The sequence below is a fragment of the Euleptes europaea genome, chromosome 11 (assembly GCF_029931775.1).
Source record: "Euleptes europaea isolate rEulEur1 chromosome 11, rEulEur1.hap1, whole genome shotgun sequence".
NCBI classification, from domain to species: Eukaryota; Metazoa; Chordata; class Lepidosauria; order Squamata; family Sphaerodactylidae; genus Euleptes; species Euleptes europaea.
In genome coordinates, this window is record NC_079322.1 from 47577080 (window position 1) to 47597034 (window position 19955).

The 19955-nt window shown below is 41.1% G+C and overlaps 1 protein-coding gene across 1 annotated transcript in view; it reads left to right on the plus strand.

The window, feature by feature from the left end:
* The window catches only part of VWDE (von Willebrand factor D and EGF domains), a 51047-nt gene that overhangs the window by 13242 nt on the left and 17850 nt on the right, over nucleotides 1–19955 (plus strand). The window contains exons 8-15 of the mRNA XM_056857705.1: nucleotides 936–1150; nucleotides 2567–2640; nucleotides 3495–3768; nucleotides 6485–6693; nucleotides 7562–8556; nucleotides 10828–10964; nucleotides 15164–15319; nucleotides 16310–16414. Of these exons, the coding sequence (XP_056713683.1) occupies nucleotides 936–1150; nucleotides 2567–2640; nucleotides 3495–3768; nucleotides 6485–6693; nucleotides 7562–8556; nucleotides 10828–10964; nucleotides 15164–15319; nucleotides 16310–16414 (2165 nt within the window). The remainder of the gene's footprint in view (nucleotides 1–935; nucleotides 1151–2566; nucleotides 2641–3494; nucleotides 3769–6484; nucleotides 6694–7561; nucleotides 8557–10827; nucleotides 10965–15163; nucleotides 15320–16309; nucleotides 16415–19955) is intronic.

Consider the following 19955-nt stretch of genomic DNA (forward strand, 5'->3'; position numbering starts at 1 on the left):
TGAGTGAAATGGACTTCATAAAGAGAGCCAGGAAAATTTGCCTTGGAGAGCCTTAGTGGTTGTGTTTTGCTTCATGCTCAATAACTATTGAATGGGCATGTTTGAGGTTCCCCAATAAATCAAATTGGTTAGCAACCCAGAAGACTTCTTCCAGTGCAATCCTAATGGGGGCTTTGGCACTGGCGTAAGTGCTGTTTGCACTGTGCAAATGGGCACTAACTCAGGCATAGGGACGCTTATGCTGGTCCTGGGAAACAGCGCAGTAGCGCCATGCGTGGACACTGGCACAGCTTGCACTGGCACCACTGGGGGTGTTCCTTCCCAGTGGCGGAGCTGACTTTCGCGCCGGGAACGCCCCCTTTTTGCCTGCGTGTACACCAGCAAAAATGGTGGTGTAGCCCGTGATACTGCATGCTGCAGTTTCATAGACTTTGGGGGCAATTTCCTGTGTGGCTTGCTTGCCTTCACACAGCAAACCGCTCAGGAGGTGGCGGGGCGGTGCTGTGGTTGTGCCGTCCCCAGCTGTGGCAAAACTACCCCCCTCTTTGGATTGTGCTGCCCGTGTTCCTTGATAGCATGTGCTTGCCTCTCACTTAATTGAGTTCTTGGTGTTGTTTTGCTCTTCTTTACCTACAGGTACTGTGGTGTGATTACATGTTTTTGCTCTTGCTTATTACTTGTATGTACATCATAATGAATAATATGGGTTAATCTGGGAGATGTCTGGGGGAGGAGAGGGAACGCTTTTGAAAATCCTGCAGTGGGTAAGACTATTCTTTCTAGCCCATTCCAGCCTTATGATTCTTTTCTGCCCTCCCTTCCCCACCTCTCTTGAAACTGCCTTTGCTAAATATATTTGACATTCAGTAATACTAGAAGATGAAGTCTTCTGTAAGGAAAAAAAGTCACTGATGGCTTCTCTTACTTTGGAACAGGTAAAGATCAACAGAGCTTAAACTTGGTACTTTCTTCTTGCCTTGTGGACCTCTTTCAGCATCCCTGCCACAATAAAACCTGTAGCCAGGCTAGTGTTCATTTTGCTGCTGTGTCTGATTTCGTTCAAGATGGAGACACAGTAACCAGGATTGTGGTGGACCCTATCATTAGTGACAGTTTTCTGTGGAATAATTACATGCCAGAAAGCATTCAGGTAAAAACTCATTCTATTCAGTCTTGATTTTAAAAAAATATGGTTCTAATCCCCTTGATTCCAGTGCACTTAGAAAGTAGAACTCTATTTAGGATTGCACTGTCAGTCACTATTCTTTGTACATTTTTACTAGTTTTTTTTAACCATTTATATGATATTCTAATTTGCACAGTGTGTTACTATGATTATTGCACTGGCCTGCATAGTAATTGTATGAGAGAAGTCACGATTTATCCCTTTGGGGAACTGGTTTGGCCCACGCCTCACTATAAATTCACCCGTTACCAAATTCTCATTAAAAATAGAAAATATGAATTTTGAGACAAGTTGCCAAAAGCCAGTAAAAATCCGGGTTCTAAAATGGTACCACACCCCTGTGGTAGACTCGTAGACTCGGGGACCTGGTATCAACTAGTTTGGCCCTTAGTTATAGCAGATGTAGATGAATATATATTTGCTGAATTGGAGAAGTAAAATTTCTCAGAAGTCTCCATTTCCGGAGTTTTTCTTATAACAGATTAAATGAGATCCAAACATGTGAATAATAATGCCCAAATTCAGGCAACCAGTCAGAATTTACTTCTTCAGATTATTGTGAACTTTAACCAAGAGATCTGAAGGACACTTATTACCAGTATCAGAACTCAATGCATTACATAGCCCAGACACAGAGAGAGCCAATGTGGTATAGTGGTTAAGAGTATTGGACTAGTATGTGAGAGACCCAGGTTCGAATCTCCACTTATGCCATGGAAGCTGACTGGGTGACATTGAGGCAGTCACACTCTCCCAGCCAGCCTACCTTACAGGGTTGATGTGAGGATAAAACGGAGGAGAGGAGAATGATGTAAGATCCTTTGGGTCCCTATTGGGGAGAAAAATGGAGTACAAATTAATTAATTAATTAAAAATAAATAATTTTAAGGAAAAAACCGATTCTACCCTAGCTTCTGCATCACTTAATTCCAAGAGAAAGGCAATCCAGCTCTCAATATAGGTTTCCTGAGTCCCTGCAGGTGTCTTACATATAATTAACATATATTTGTGGCTGTTATTCTCTACATTATGCACAGAAATTTTAATGATGATTCCCGTTTGAATTTTTTGATCTAAGTTCATCTGTTTTCTACTAAAGCATTCCGATTCTTTTCCATTTGGGCAATCTTGTGGTCATAGTGTCAATTCCAGATCTAGTTTTGGTTATATAATACTCTGATTTTCTTCTTTCAAACCTCTTATTATGTGGTAATGTTTAAGGTTAATTGGATCACTTTAAATAATTAAAATTCCTATACATATAAGTCAGTTATTTATGCCAGAATTAGTGTGTGAGTATTTCAAGGATTCCTTGTCAGCACATTTAATCAAGTAACTTCCTAAAATTATAATGTCCAATCTGCATTTTTTTTTCTTAAGGTTACCGTGAAGGATTTACCCTCTGCATATTGCTACTCTTTTACCGACCCACATATCATTACATTTGATGGCAGGTAATTAACAGGATTCCCTACTGTTTGTTCACTTTTTTAAAAAAAGAGGTTTATATAACTACAGCCATCACTATTAAGAACCACTTTTCATTTGTTTTCATCTCTTTCGCTAATTAAATTGCAAAACAGGAGGAAAACATTTTCCCCTCTAGTGCTTGCTTAATGCTGGTTGTTATATTTCTAAGGGCAAACTGGTCTCTTTCACTGTGTGACAATGAGATGTAGCCAGTGAAAATTACATCTTTGATTGTTAAATAGATGTTGGAATTCCTACATGTTGGAATTCCAGGTGTACTTCAGAATGACAGTTGCAGGGGTCAATGGCATGGGAGGGCTGTTACCTTCATACCCTGCTTCTGGTGTCCCTGTAAGCTTCTAGTTCACATCTGGGAAACAGGATGCTCGACTAGATGTGATGTGATCTGTGATGTGATCCAAAGGGGCTCTTTTTACGTCCTTCAGAGTTGCAATTCAGAAGCATATTCTGAGAAGAATTTTTATCTACTTGTATATCTTTAATAATGGATATCATGTGGAAGAGGATCTGCTGTCTCCTATCCCCTATAACAAGTCCCTGTAACAGGGGATAGTAGATGCACGTCCATACTGGAGATCCCTTTTCTGCTTCTGTTCTGATGTTTCAATGCTAAACTCAAAGTGTGAAAGATAGTATCCCCTTTCTGCTCAAATGGTACAGGACTTTTGTAAGTTGCTGCTGTGTGGATCGTGTTACACCTGTGTTGACCCCATAAGTTCATAATCCTATACTGATCCCATTAAAACAAAGCTATTCACAGTGGCCATGATGGTCTTAATTTTTTAAAACTCATATTCTCTTTTATTTTTTTCTCTAGAGCGTATGACAATTTTAAAACAGGAACGTTTGTGCTATACAGAAGTAACTCCCGTGATTTTGAAGTCCATGTACGTCAGTGGGACTGTGGAAGCCTCTATTACCCGGCATCATGCAATTGTGGCTTCGTTGCCAGAGAAGGGGGTGATATAATAGCGTTTGACATGTGCAGTGGCCAGCTTCGTGACTCTCATCCTCATTTATCCGTGAAGAGCAGAGACTCTGCAGACAGCTATATCAGGGTCACTGAATCTTACCAAGGAAGGAAAGTCACGGTGTGTTATCGATTTTGTATCAACTCTGGACCTGTTTTATTCAAGAGGGGTTTATTTTTATTTTTTTGTATTGGCAGTCTACAGGCATTCTACATTTTAACTCTTACTTTCTATAACAAAACAGAAAAGCCTTCCCTTTCTTAAAACCATTTTAGAGTGTGAAACCTACTTCAAAGTAGATAATTTGAAACAACTAGAGCAGGACAAGAAGCAGATCAGAATGTTAAGATGTGACTATACCAGCTTGATTTTTACTTAACGGAGGAGTTGGTGCAATCTATAATTTCTCCCATTTCCTATCACTGATTTTCTTACTGAGCATTTCATTTTTGTTCCATGTGGAAGCTGTACCTCCTGTAAGAGCACCCAGACATTTCCATTTGTTGGAAGGAATGGATCTTAATGTTGCTTTTTCTAAGCATTGTCCCCCCCCCCCCCACCATTGCTCTTTCGTTATTAGGGCCATTTTGCTGTCCGAGGGCTATTGGGCTGAGGACTGAAATAAAGTAAAGCTACTACTCAACTTTTCTAAACATATAACAGTTTTATTAACAAAGAACAAGATTTTTATTGGATAAACATGGCCACAACGAAAATTAATGGCAACAGTGTTATCGACTCATTGGCGAAGCATGGGAAGGCTGGATGGGGGCATCAGCCGGCCCGCTGCGAACTGATGCGGGGCTGAACTCCCAGTGGTCCCACTGGGAGTAGCAGAGGATGACGGTATGTGGGATATGCCGGGGCTTGCGCCACTTGGTGTTCCCCCGTCACTCAGGTAGAGGCCAAACCTGCCGCCCCCTATGCGGCAACTCAACACCCTTGGCCTCCCCCAAAACCCCTTATTGGGGTCCCCCAGTTGGAGGAAGGGGCACGCAGGCCGCTTCCCCCCATCAAAACCCATCCAGCCCCATGCGTAAACCGCCTTAGTTGTGACAAATATAGCATAACATCAACACCTACAGCCCTTAGGCAGGGAGGGTGGGCCAAAGCTGGAGACAGACTGAGGCACAGGCGGGGGCCGCCGGCTGTGTGCAGAGCAGTGGGGCGGGACTGAGCGAAGCCTCCCCCCCTGCTCAGCAATAGCCTCCAGGCTCCGCCTGATTGGCCAGGAGTAATTGGCACCCTAGAACCAATCAGGCGAGACCTCGGGGGCCGAGACCGGGAGAGCGAGGTGGCTCAGACGCTCTCATCCCCTGCCCCAGACACCAAAACTGGCTCCGGGTAAGTCCGGAACCATTTGCTTGTAAAAGCCGATTTTGTACATATCTGTCTGTTCTCATTGTGTGCTTTGCCAATTCCTTTGGGAAGGTGTAGCGGGCTGTTCCTGATCTTGCAGTCATGGAAGCATAAGAGTTTTACAGGCGTATTTGAACCTTCCCCATAAAACAGCATTGTTTATTTGTGACATCTGCATCCTGCCTTTTATTGTCCCTAAGGCGGCTTCTAAATACCAAAACCACCGCCAGATAATGGAGTGCATAATAATTTATAATCATAATTATTTATGTTAGTTATAGTCTGCTTTTCTCACTAAGACTCAAGGCGGATTATGCAATGTAAGTCAATGCAGTCAGTATGATGACACATCTAATAAGCAATGTAATAGATTGCAGAAATCTGAAACAAAGCCTAAGTATTAAATATTATGTTTTAAACAAGCAGTAAATGATATTACCTAAGTAGAAATACAGTCCACTGAGGACAAGATAATGTATTTAGTAACAGATAACGTATACCATATGCAGTGGCAAAATCCACAGAGCTGTTCCCTTCATTGAAACATCTTCTGAACAATTCCAAATATAGTCCTATCACCATTGTAAAAATTCCATCCTGAACATAAAAGGAAGTATTTTTTCACACAATGCATAGTTAAATTGTGGAACTCCTACCCCAGGATGTGGTGATGGCTGCCAGCTTGGAGGGCTTTAAGAGGGGAGTGGACATATTCATGGAGGAGAGGGGTATTCATGGCTGTTAGAATGGATACTAGTCATGCTGCATACCTATTCTCTCTAGTATCAGAGGAGCATGCCTATTATTTTGGGTGCGGTGGAACACAGGCAGGATGGTACTGCTGCTCTCATCTTGTTAGTGGCTTCCTAGAGGCCCCTGGTTGGCCACTGTGTGAACAGACTGCTGGACTTGATGGGCCTTGTCTGATCCAGCAGGGCCTTTCTTATGTTCTTATGTTCTAACATAGTTTGCAGAATGCCAGAAGAATGGGAGCCTTCCTGACCTCCTGAGGCAAGTTTAGGTTTATTTTTTAAAATATGCTAATGCAAGATCACTCTCATGGTAGAATCAGAAGTCTATGTTGGTGCTCCTATCACATGAACACCTGCCATTGTATCCTATAACCATGTGCTGAACCAAACATTGCCATGTTCCTACAGATAATTAGAAATTGGGTTATGGTAATGCTTGGCCAGAGCTAACAAGGAAGAAGGATTGTGGAGGAGGCCTTAGGCCCTGTTGATAGCATGCATCTCTAAGCAGCTGAATAACAGCACCAAGGCTGTATCAGTTGCTGATGGTTATGGAGATTTGGGAGCGGCCCAAGGATGAAAGATAAGCCATGAGAGGCATCCTGGAGGGAGGATTACACAATACTAGTTCTTCCCTTCTGCAAAACAGTCCAGAAACAAAAACTCTGTTCCCCCCCCCCAAAAAAAAGTAATTTGGTTTACTTTGTGATGCAATTTATTTTTAGATCTCATTTTCTTCTGGAGCTTTCGTTCGAGCCGACGTGAGCGAATGGGGAATGAGTCTGACGCTCAGAGCCCCCAGCTCAGACTATAAACACACGTTGGGACTTTGTGGAACATTTGATGGCAATTCAGAGAACGATTACCACGATGCGGATGGAACCGAACTCGCAGGAGGAACTGATGCTTATCTGACTTTTATTAACGGATGGAGGTAGCAACGTTACCAATCCCATCAAAGTCTTCATTTTTTAAAATCCTATTGGAAAGGGTCAGTTTAATGCAATGGGCTCCTATTTAAACCACAAAACGACATGCATAATATATTCTACCGTGGTTGAGACAGGAGTCCCCAATCTTTTAATTTTACCTCGGAATAAGATTACATTTTTTTTAGCATTTCAGTGTGATGTGCAGATTTGTATATTTTATGTGCAGAAGCAAACATCTCTGTAATCTTAATAGAAAAACAAGTTGTAACCTAAATAAGTGTACATGAGGGATGGCTGAAGAGAGAGTCCTGGGTTCATATGTCCCCTGGGGTGACTTTGAGTCAGGCTCTCTCTCAGCCTTATTTATCTCACAGGACCCAGTGCAGGGTAAAAATTAGAGCATCACACTAGGACCTGGGGGAGCTGGATTGAAATTCAACATTGACATGAAGTTCGGTGGGTGACCTTGGGCGGGTCACATACCCCATCGAATTTTCCTCACAGCTGTTGTGAGGACAAAATGGGGAAGGCAGAACCAGATATACCGCCTTGAGCTCCTTGGAGGAAGGATGAGGTACAATTATATTAGACGGACAGATAGGCAGGCTTCTAAAAGGGACAAATAACTCCGTGTATTCCACTCGAAGCTCATTGAGGGAAATATAAATGTCACGCGCCTGCCAGAGTTTTCTTTGTGTGTGTCCCCCCACCGCAGCAATTCCTGTTACTAGAAGGACCAGTCACCATTTGATTTTAAAAGCTTTGTGATTACAAAACTCCAGTTGTGTGAAAAGTTCTCTCCTTCCCCTCTGAGTGAGTGCATTGCTTCTTTGGATACCAGCCAACTGAGTTTCTCTGCTGTTTTCACAGAATTGCACCAGGAGAGAGCCTCTTTGACAAAACACCGTCTCCTTTAACTTCAGCCAAGAAAACACTTTTCTGCAGTTGCACTGCGGTTGACGAGGGAGCAGATGAGCCAGTGAACAAACTGAAGTCTTTTTCAGAAGCAGGATTTGCTTTGCCTTGTAAAAGAACTGAGCAACATGCTTGGCTTCCGTCTTTGATCCCAGGGCTGGATGTTACAGCTGAGTATTTTAGCTCCGTTGATCATGTCAGGGGCTTAAGTAAGCGTGCCTCTGAGCTTGAAGAGGATTCTTCCGCTCTTCTCTCAAGACAGGTACACTCGCTCAATCAAACGGCAGTTCAGACAGCATCTCCGAAGAACGTATCCATCTTTCCATACTCGAAGAACGACACTAGAATAGATAAACAAGATGTCCCGTTCTCCGTAGCCTACAACGACACTAACGTGTATCAACAGCGGCGCAGAAGGCTACCAGTCAGAAACCGCCAGAAGCGGCAGCATTATTATGAGTACCATCCTGTATTTCCATCCCAGAGTCTCAGTCAAGCAGATCTGGATGGATTTAGTTATTTCTTCCCAGAGGATCACACCGCTGACACATACCAAGAGCCCCTGTCCTCGTGGCCCACGCCTTCTGGCCTCACTGAATCTGATGCAGGGGGTCTGTGCCAGGAGACCATTGCTAATTCCAGCCTAGGCAGAGCCTGCCGTGCTCTCCTTGGCCATCAGGTAGAGAACGCTGTCCGCATGTGTGTCAAGGATGTGCAGCTGAAGGACGATCTCAACTGGGCAAAGGCATCTTTGGCTCTCTTGGAAAATGAATGTGAAAAGAGGGTTTGGGAAGAAATTAATTACAACCCAAAAGAAAACGAAGAGTTCATTGAGGACTTGCTCTTGGCGTTGAAATGTCCCAACCTCTGCAGCAAGAAAGGCCAGTGTGTCGAGTGGGGATGTGCATGTTTTGAGGGCTTCACCTCTTATGACTGCAGTGTGTTGTCTGGTGAGTTGGGCCGCTGCAGTTATTCACGTTTTTTCTGCTGATGTTTCTGGCCACAATAGGCCTTGTCATTACCCAGTCTTTCCTCCATCATTTAAAACAGCCCATTTTCCTATCTCTTTTGCCTCCATCCTGTTTCATAGAATCATAGAGTTGGAAGGGACCACCAGGGTCATCTAGTCCAACCCCCTGCACAATTCAGGAATTTCACAACTACCGCCTCCAGTGACCCCCTACTCCATGCCCAGAAAATGGCCAAGATGCCCAGAAGATGATATACCTCAAGGTATATTATATACTCAGTTCCTGACATGCCAGATTTAACCACTGCTCACTGGATCTGCAGTCTCAAATACCAACCAAGCAAACAGCACCATGCTGGCTTCCTTTATGGAGTGCAGCCAGATGTATGTGTGTTAAGTGCCGCCAAGTCGCTTCCGACTCATGGCAACCCTATGAATGAAAGTCCTCCAAAATGTCCTATCTTTGACAGCCTTGCTCAGATCTTGCAAATTGAGGGCTGTGGCTTCCTTTATTGAGTCAGTCCATCTCTTGTTGGGTCTTCTTCTTTTCCTGCTGCCCTCAACTTTTCCTAGCATGACTGTCTTTTCCAACCAGAAACAACCATTCTATATTTCTGAATGCCTTAGAAAATCTGGGCATCTAAAAATACAAGTTTTCTTTGGAAGATGTTCCTCTTCTGTTTTAAACTAACACTTCAGCTGATTCTAAACATCCATACATCATGACAGGGTCAGGATACTATCATATTTTGCTATTGCAAGTGTGTGTTTTTGGAACATTGTACCCTAAGAATTCCTACACTGCTTATGCAAGTATAAGGCTCCCAGTGTAGTACCTATCTCAGTGTACGACTGCAAAATATCACGAGGGCTGGGGAGACAAGTCAGCTCTCTTCCAAAACTTGCACTAGGAATTAACAATTAAAATTACGCAAACAATGATTTAGCTTGAACATTCCATTTTGATTGCAGTAGCAGAGGTTTCGGTATATTGACAAATCACTTTTGAGAAAAATAACTGTTTTGAGTATGATAACAGCTGGTATTTGACATGGCAGGATAGATTAAACCAACTCACCTCTCAGCAGGTGGTGGCACCTCCACATTCATTACACAAAATGACTTGGTAGAATCAGCGCCCTTACCATTATCTAGAAGGAATGAGACACCATGTGATTAAAAACCTCAAACAAAATAGGCTATTTTGTGAGTTGGTAACACAGTGATCTGAGTTCAGCCTTGGAGTATGAGCCACTAGGTTCATATGAAAAAAGAGGAGTCCAGTGGCACCTGACATGTTAACAAAATTTGTAACCTTAAAAAAATTTTTTTTTAATGTTCAAACAAACATTACATTCTCAATCATTCACTTACATACAGTGTAAGCAATCTTTCAGAGAGTTTGTTTTGAATTGATCATTCGTGTTGTACTGGACATTTATTTAATAAATAATCTATCTAAATCCTTTATCCATGTTTCCACTACTTTTCAGGCTATCTATCAAAGCAATACTTTTTTGTAACCTTTTACGAGTCAGAGCTCATTTCATCAGAAGCGTTAGGGGTGTGAAAAAGTCTCAGTATGAATAAGAGTTACACCATTCCTTTTTAGGCCAACTTCACAAATAGAAGAGTAAGTCAACCTCTGTCTGGACTGTACTACCTAACATTGCAAGTAAAAGACCGAATAATTAAACATTTCTTTATATTAAAAAGACTGTAATATTTAATTGGTTGATGGATCAATTAAAAATCTTTTCATTGGATAAAAGTTACCCCCACACCAATTTGTTGGGCAACAGATTTTTAAAATTCTCCTTTTAAAATCGTCCTGCAAATAGAAAACCAGAATAACAGGCAAAGAGCTACAGTAAGCCTTGTTCTGCATGGTGTAATTTTTATACTGGTAGGAATTTTTGTTATCTAGAGGAACAATCAAAACAGGACTATATCACCTGCAGCCCTAACACTGCTGTTAATTCTTCCAGTTTAGCTTCCACATTCTCCAGCATGCACTAGGCCTCAGCTTTTGATATTTAGGTGGCATTCCTAAAAAGTTTCTCACATGTAGAAAGCTGGATATCATGAAGGCCTAGACCTCTCCCTGACATGTTAGTTTTGCATTTATCATTTTAAAAATCTATTTATTTTGTCCGATCTAGTTATAATCTGCCATGTCTTTTTATGCTGTTTGCCTCAATGGGCCATTGATTGATTCCATGTGTTTGACTCTCTGGTTTTAATTTCAAAGATCAGGTGCCAGAAATTGTAGAGCTAGATAACGGAGGATTGTGTGATATTCGGCAGTATGACTGCACAATTGTAAGAGCTTTTGGGCATGGATTTCGAGAGTCTCCTGGCCTGAGATGTGAAATTAACAAATTGCAGGTGAGTTACTATACTAAAGCTGAAACTGAATCAAGTGTGAGAAGAAAGGGCCATGTTGCTTGTATCTCTAAAATACTTAAAGCATGGCTCCATTCTAGGTCATTTGGGGTCCCTTCAGATATAATGCTAAACTATGGTCTGACACTGTAGGAATGAGCCTTCTGTTCACATATCCCCGCACCCCCTACTCTCCTTACGTGCTCCATTTCAATTAGTACCCAACATAAATCAGAGCTTCAAACTGTGGTTTGCAATTCTGGATTGGAGTGGTACATAGTTGCTCCCATGGAGGGAGCATTACTTAAAACAGGCACATGGAAACCAGAATTCTCTTTGACTGTTTTAAAGAAATGCAAGGCTATGAAGAATGATCAGCTCTTCAACAATCATTCTGTACAGCTACCAGTCTTCTGACTGAAGGGATGTCAAATGTTTGTTTACTCCAGGTCTTGGTGAAAACCTTGTATCCCAGCCAACCTTAGTTCCATGTTGTCTTCTAAGACCTTTATTTAAAAACAGTTTAGTTATCTTTGAACAGATTAAATAAACAAGAATCTGTAATTATACAGAAACACTAGAATATGTAAATGAGATTACAAATAAAAGTGTACATGTCATCCCATCTCCTACCTAGTTGCCTTCAAAAATAAAATGCAATTTCTGAAGATTTTTTAGAAAAGAGAAGGTAGTGTTACTTCAAACCATATTTAAGAGATTCAGCAGTTCCAGGACATGTGTGTGTGTATGTGTGTGTGTATTAAGTGCCGTCAAGTCGCTTCCGACTCATGGCAACCCTATGAATGAAAGTCCTCCAAAATGTCCTATCTTTGACAGCCTTGCTCAGATCTTGCAAATTGAAGGCTGTGGCTTCTTTTATTGAGTCAATCCATCTCTTGTTGGGTCTTCCTCTTTTCCTGCTGCCCTCAACTTTTCCTAGCATGACTGCCTTTTCCAGTGACTCTTGTCGTCTCATGATGTGACCCAAATACGATAGCCTCAGTTTAGTCATTTTAGCTTCTAGGGTTAGTTCAGGCCTGATTTGATCTATAACCCACTGATTTGTTCTTTTGGCAGTCCACAGTATCCGTAACACTCTCCTCCAACACCACATTTCAAAGGAATCTTCTTCCTATCAGCTTTCTTCACTGTCCAGCTTTCACACCCATACATAGTAATAGGAAATATGATGGCATGAATTAATCTAGTCTTGGTGGCCAGTGACACATCATTACACTTCAAAATATTTTTCCAGGACATGGCCACCTTATATAGAAGCTATTACCTTGGCCAGCACATTACTAAATCTTCTGATCTGTGCTTTCTAAAGGTGTGCTTTATTTATTTAATTTATTTATATCCCGCCCTTCGCCCCAATGGGAACCCAAAGCATCTTACATCATTCTCCTCTGCACCATTTTATCCTCACATGTGTAGCTGGCCTCAGGTCACCCAGCAAGCTTTCATGGCAGAGTGGGGATTCGAACATGAGCTTCCCATATCCTAGCCCAAGCTTTTAACCACTACACCATGCTGACACCTCTAAGCATCCCAAAGAATAATTGTTCCAAACCATGTTCCATTTGTTTTTGGATTTATTCTGGGCATCAAGCCAATGATTCATAAATTATCCTAAAGGCTGAAAACAATGACAACAGTTAAATATTTCCAGATTTACACAAGAACCTAAAAGCAAACTCTCAGGTCTACTGTGTCTAATTCTAAATAGTGATTTATAGTTAAAATGTGTAACAGGAGGGCAAGTGTAAACTATAGTTTGTTGGTTAAGATTAAGAGCAACTGACAGTTCGCACTAACTAGTAAGTAACAAATTGAAGTGGAGCATGCTGTGCTGGAGTGAAGGGATTGGGGAATGCATGAGCATCACATCTGAAGGACCAAGTCGTAGTTCAGTACCACTACATGTGAACTGATTGTAAGGGGCAGTATGTCTCTTCAGGCCATTAACTGTAGATGCAGGACTGCAAATACTGGAGCCCAGTTGTGAGTTGCTGCATGGTTGATTTCACTTGTCCCTTAGCATGATGCAGATTGCATGGCTGGGCTGAACATTTTTATGTGGCCGATGTTAAACTGACCCACACATTTGCGCCTGTGCAAATACATGCTTCGTAATACAGATATCATTTCCAGTTTGGTATCAAGAGTGTTATTAATATTTACAGGAGGTTTTTTGTTGGGCAAAGAAGCAATTACTCAAGGTGGAATTTATCCACTTGATTAATTCAGCAGTATTGGAAATCCTGAGCTAATCAGGCTGTCCTGACTTTGAACGAGAGATGTAACATGACGTTTATCACTTATGTAAAAGAAATTCCATTTGCACTTATTCACTAGGAAGCGTTTTTAGTGAATGTTTTTTCCTTGGCTAGTTCCAGTAGATGCTAAGGTTATTTTGGTGGATTACATTACAGGCTATGGATTTTCTGGGAGCGCAACATGGATCCTCTCATCTGCAAGTCAGTGTGAAATGAGAAAGTCAACAGCACATTTACACTCCATTAAGTTAAAAGCCCTCCCATCAAACTCCTAGTGAGACAATTATTGGAAATTCACTTATCACAGTTTGAAATGTCTTGCTCTTCACTCATCGGGCAAGGGGTTTTTGTTTTGTTTTAACACTCTCAGCAGCAGCGTTCTTGGTGCCAAGCTTCTTAAAAAGAGAGGGGGAGAGAGAGAAGGGTTTACAGTAGTCTTAAACCACATCTTTGTTGAGTACTTGAGTACTTTTGTTGAGTACTTGTTGAGTGGCTGATGGTCAGCAAGAAAATAGGCACCACCATTGCTTGTTTATGTATAGGGGTGGATTGGGACGTTAAAACAGCTGACCCAAGCAGTCCCTGTAGCATTCCTGTTGTCATTATTGATATTGCCTGGGTCCAAGCAGAGTGGCTGGGATTTATCCAAGACACTTGATTAATGAAACATTATTAGAAATCCTGAGCTAATCAACCTGAATCAAGTATCATAGCCAAGAATATAAAAAATAGTGATTACAGTTTTGTCATACATTTGACTAAATGTTGGACCCCAACCAGTACATACCATGTCTGCCTTGAGTCCCCGTGAGAATGGGGGACGATAAACAATGTAAACAAATAATATGAATAAATAAACATTTGATTTTATTCACTTCTGTATTTAGTCGGGACATTTTTGCCATTCTCAGATGCTTCTTGCACCTGGGCCCAAATATATATCTACTGCTATTAATTTTCTGATTTTGATTTTCTGTTTCTGATCTACTAAAAACCATTTATACTGTTTCTGATATACCAGAAACTATTACTCCTTATTACACTGTTACTCCTTTGTTCTTATTCCTCTCTAAGACTGTTCTGTTCTGGGTCTCTGGACTCCTATTTGGCATGTTTAGCTGGCCTCCGAAAGCATCCCCCATGTTCTCTTACTGCTCCCTTATAATTGTGGCTATATCCATGACATATTGCTTTACTTGAAATATCCCATGAACAATCTATCCACCTTTTTGTTGATAAAAAGCTTATCTAACAAGGCTGGTGCAGTTGAGAGTATAAAAATGGCAAAGTCCCCAAGATAGGCCTTGAATGTGTTTTTTTTTTCTTTCTCTTTCTTTTTTAACATCCAGTCTGAGTTCTAGAGAATACAGGTGCTTGTAAACAGATTTTTGACAGTTTCCTTGGTCTTAAACAATATAATATGTATTTGGGCAGTGTGTGTAATCTTTCTTTGAACCATTAGGACTACTGGAACTCCTCAACAAGGATATGGAAGCAAAAAAATGAAAGACAGTTCTCTTAGGTATTCAGAAAAATGCTTCTCCGCTTTGTTCACCAAAGCTCCTAAATCAAGGTGAAAGATCCATTTGAATATTGTACTATGGGTACTTAGAGCAGAAATTTCCCTCAGTTGAAATAGTTTTAGCTGGTGATTTTAGTGCCAGATTGGGTAACAATGCCTCGGCTTTAATCAGAACATTGGGGCTGAATCATGGAGAGCTGCCACTGCCTTTTTTCTTATATAATAGGCAATCTAGGGATAAGGTACTAAACCAGGCAGGTGTGTGTCTAGCTAAATTCTGCATTCAGTATGGTAAAGCCACGCTTAATGGATCGGCTGGCCTCGACAATATAAGGAAAGTTACCTATGTACTCATGTTGTTTGTAAATTAACTAAATTGAGCTTTGTATCCATACATTCAGTACAGTGGTAACAAATGGGTGCTTGGAGAATCTGAATTTATCAACGGTGACTTCCATAACACCAGGACTGTTGATTGCCATCTGTCAGCTGAAGGACAACATTTTGATACTATGGATCTGGTAGATGACAAACCAATTGCAAGGTGGCAAATCAAGGTAAGCTCTAAGGTTTATTTCAAACAGTAATGAAGAGATTTTTTTAAAGAGAGTACTGTTAAAGAGATTATTGTTTTTAAAGAGATTATCTTTTCTTGCTTTTCCAAGAAAACTCACAATACAACTGAACAATATTATAAACATAGCAATGTTTATTTCTTTTTATTTATGATCGAGACTTTTGGGTATTTTGGATGTTTATACTTTTATAAATACCTTACAAAAACAATTTAAAAGTATAAAAATGTGTGATATAAAAACGTTATTGCTGTGCTAATAACAGATACTTAAAGCTTTACTGAAATGTTCAGTATTCCCTTCTAAAAAGTTGAATCATAGGGGTTAGTTGGGTATCTTTTGAAAGAATCTGCACGCTAGGGGCCACTGCTCTGTCCTGTTCTGTTCACTGCAGTAGAATTGAAAAGTGTATATGGATCAGGACCTAATTTGCAGATTGTAGTGAGTGACTAGATTCATGTGGGGTTCCTAAGGAAAGAGCTGAGAGGGCAGTGATAGGACATGTGCCTCACATGTGAAAGGTCCAACTGGGTACTGGAAAGCTGCCAGTAAGAGTACAAAGTGTTGTGCTAGATAGGACAGTGCTGTGATAATATATGGGCAACTGTGTGTGTTCTAAAATACTCAGGGCCCAACCTGTAGGGATAGTTTGCCAACCTAAACAGATTCATAGAGGAAAGATCTATCAATGGGTACAAGCCATAGTGACTAAAGGAGACTTCTACATTCAGAGGCAGCAGACCTTTGAATACCAGTGCTATGAGGCAATGCCAGAGGAAGACTTTGGCCTCTGTACTGTGTTGGTTGGCCATCCAGAACAACTGATTTCACCACTGTGTGAAACAGTATGCTGGACTAGATGGACCACTGATCTGTTCCAGTGACTATGTTTATATTCTTATTTGTAAAATACCATGCTAATGCCCTATCTTGCATGCTTACTCACAGAACCATTGTTGTATGTCCAAACAGATTTCTAATGATGGGCTCACTTACAGCAACCCTAAAATAGTGACTTTATTCGATAGTGCTTGTCAGTTATGCAGTCCTCAATTGGATGGATTGTGCATGTTAAAGGCAAGTACTTCTTCTTTTTTAGTACTTATAACGAGATTGGTGCTAGAACAGAGATGGGTCAGTTAATTATCCAATTAAATCTGCGTAGGTTTGTATACGGATCAAACATAGCTATGGAGGTAAAAGAATAACTTCCTTTGTTTTTGTTTTTTAGATGATGCATGAATGTATCATAGCAGGTGGTCATTTCAGAAGAAGCATTTCTCTCTCTGATTGAGAGAAGGGAGGATGCTTCTTCTAAAATAGTGGCTGCCATCGGTATTTTTATAAGTAACTATATTAAAAATAATTGATCTTTTACTTAGTTGTATAATGAATCCCAAGCCCTGACCTGGATGGCCCAGGCTAGCCTGATCTCGTCAGATCTCAGAAGATAAGCAGGGTCAGCCCTGGTTAGTATTTGGATGGGAGACCACCAAGGAAGTCCAGGGTTTCTGTGCAGAGGAAGGCACTGGCAAACCACCTCTGCTAGTCTCTTGCCATGAAAACCCCAAAAAGGAGTCGCCATAAGTCAGCTGCAACTTGACGGCACTTTACACACATAATGAATCCCAATTTTATTTTTACCAGCGTGGTGTAGTGCTTAGTACAGTGCAACTCTGTTGCCTACGAAAAAAAGCCCTTTTGGATAATTTAGTTTCACATGGTTTGTGGAAAGCCAGGAGAGTGCGGGCCTTCCTGGCCTCCTCAGACAGGCCATTCCAATAGGTGGGGGGGGGGGAACAACAGAGAAGTTGTACTATGGGCAGTAGTTGATCTTGGCCATTTGCAGGTTGGCCCCTACAGAAGACCTTGCTCAGATGAGTGAAGCTGTGATGCTGGTGCATAGAGGGAAAGAGGCAGTCTTGCAGCTATGAAGACCCAAAGCAGTGAAGGGCTTTGTATATAATAGACAGTACCTTACGTTGAGCCTGATAACTGATGGGCAGCCAGTGGAGTGACTGAAGAATGGGAGTAGTGCGTGTGCTGCATCTAGCTCCCAATAATAGCCGAGCTGTGGTGTTCTGCACCAACTGGAGTTTCTGAATTTATTTTGAAGGGAGACCAATGTATAGTGAACTACACTAGTCTAGTCTCAATGTCACTGTGGCCTGGGTCCAGGTGGCCAGATCAAGGTATCAAGGAAGGGACCATCTTACAGGCTAGCCTGAGTTGGGAGAAAGCCTTTTTTTGCAGCTGCATTAACTTGCTTCTCAAGCAATAACATTGGGCCCAGAATTATCCCAAGGCTCTTAACCGAGTCAGTAAAAGTCAACTGAACTCTATTAAAAGTGGGGAGCACAGTATCCTTCAAGATCTCCTTTTTCCCAGCCAGCATTACCTCTGGGAATCTCTGATTTGATTAAAGGAGATTAATCAATTAATTGACAAAGGCTATACTCTTGAACACACTTACTTTGGAGAATGCATGACAGAAATAAGTGGGGTTTTCTTATGAAAACATATGTAGTATTGGATTGTAAATGTTTCAGCCCTAAAATAAAAGCTACAACTATTTATTTGTTTAGAAAATGTGTATATTGCCCTCCAGACCTGCTCAAGGCAGCACACAACAAAAATAATAAAATAAAACCAACTGAGACAATAGAAACAAATCACACCTATGAAAACATAAACTCAATAAAATAAAATAAAAACAAGTCAAACAAAATCATGTCAATAAAAACAAGCCAGGCAACAAAAGCACATAAATCAAATAAAGTAGTCTAAAATTATATTGCTAAAACAGCAGGCCATAAATATGAGCCAAGTGAGTACTGGGCAGCCATGGTATAGAAATATAATCTTTGGATGGGAAAGGAGGATTAGTAGAATATTAGTAGAATAAGATATAGTAGAATATTAATAGAATAATCATATTAGTAGAATAATGGAATATTAGTAGAATAATGGAATATTAGTAGAATAGAGGGTCTCACCCTCAGTCACTCCATTGCCCTCAGGCACTCAGCTATATAAACTTGGAACAACAAGTGGGCAAGAAGTTGTCAAAATACCTATTTTCTGTAACAATCTCTATTTTTATTTCTGGTTCTGAGTCTTCTGAGGAGAAACTGACTTTCAGTGCCATCCTAAGCAGAGTCACACCTTTCTTAGCCAATTGAGGTCTGCTGACTTATTATGGTATAACTTTGCTTGGGATTGCATTGTTGGTTCCTTCCAGAACAGCTCCTGGTACTCTGGTTTCCTCCAAAAAAGAAAAAGGCTAGTGTCCCCTTCTTCTCCAAGATATCACAAATCCCTTTTGTTCTAGTTCTTTGCACCCTTAGTCATAGACTCAGTGATGCTTGCTTGACTGTTTACTCAAGAATATTTTGCTCTACCTTGGTTTCCTTACTGCAGCTCTGTTTTCGGGGGAATCCATTTGATACAGTCTTTGATTCATCCTTTTTCCATCTCCCCGCCCCCCCTCCCACTTTGCTGCAATCTTATCCAATCCTGGTTTGATATGATCTTTTAGGAAAGTTCACAGTTAAACCTTCTTTGGGCACAGTGGGAAAGTGAACGTTTCTTCAAGTCCCATCTACAATGGCACCATTTTCGTAATATCAGTCCTTGTAGTGGCCTCAACCACCACCACTGTAGGGCTTTGTTAATATTTCTTTAAAAATCAGTAATAACTATATTGCTATAGTGTTATAATGATCTACTGCAACAATGTACTAGTTTCATTTTTAAAAGTAAGTCTCTAGTCCTTTTAATCTCAGAAATCTGAGGGGAAAGTGCACAGCTTCACAGCCAAAAGGGCTAATGCTTTGCAGTTGCAACAGCAACAAAAGCTACATGTTGAAGCACCGCTTGTTTCCAATTGTGAGTCTTGTTGCTCCTAAACTGGTAGTGGAGTTCCCTCCTGAGCTGAGCAATTACATGCGACAGCTTGATGGTGAAGCTAGGCAATATCAGTGAGGTGTATCAAGCCTACTCAGAGCCACTTTTTAAAAGTAAGATGATTTTTTAAGTGAAGTAAAGCACTTCTAGTTGGAAACCTGGCATCCTCGCTAGAAGTAGAAAGTGTAATGTATTTGATTTTAGTGATGGAGTACAAAATCCTCCCAGATGCTCAGCGTACCATCATGGGTCTTTCGGCAAAAACTGGAAAGACAAACCCAGAAATTTCATGGCCTGTATGGGGCACCAAGGACCTCACTGAGGTTATTGGCATTTACACAAGAACATACTCCATGCTGTTGCTCATATTAACAACGGTTCGTCTATATCCGAATAAAACTGCATTTTGCGGGAACCTTGTATGTTTTGGATAGAAAAAAACTAGAGCATGCCTATTATATTAGGTGCGGTGGAACACAGGCAGGATGGTGCTGCTGCAGTCGTCTTGTTTGTGGCTTCCTAGAGACACCTGGTTGGCCACTGTGTGAACAGACTGCTGGACTTGATGGACCAAGGTCTGATCCAGCAGGGCCTTTCTTATGTTCTTATGCTCTTGTGTTTAGAGCGACAAGCAGGACACTTAGCGTTTTATCACATGTAAATAAATACATATTTGTGTGTGCAGAAAAGCCTACCAGTGACTTAATGAATA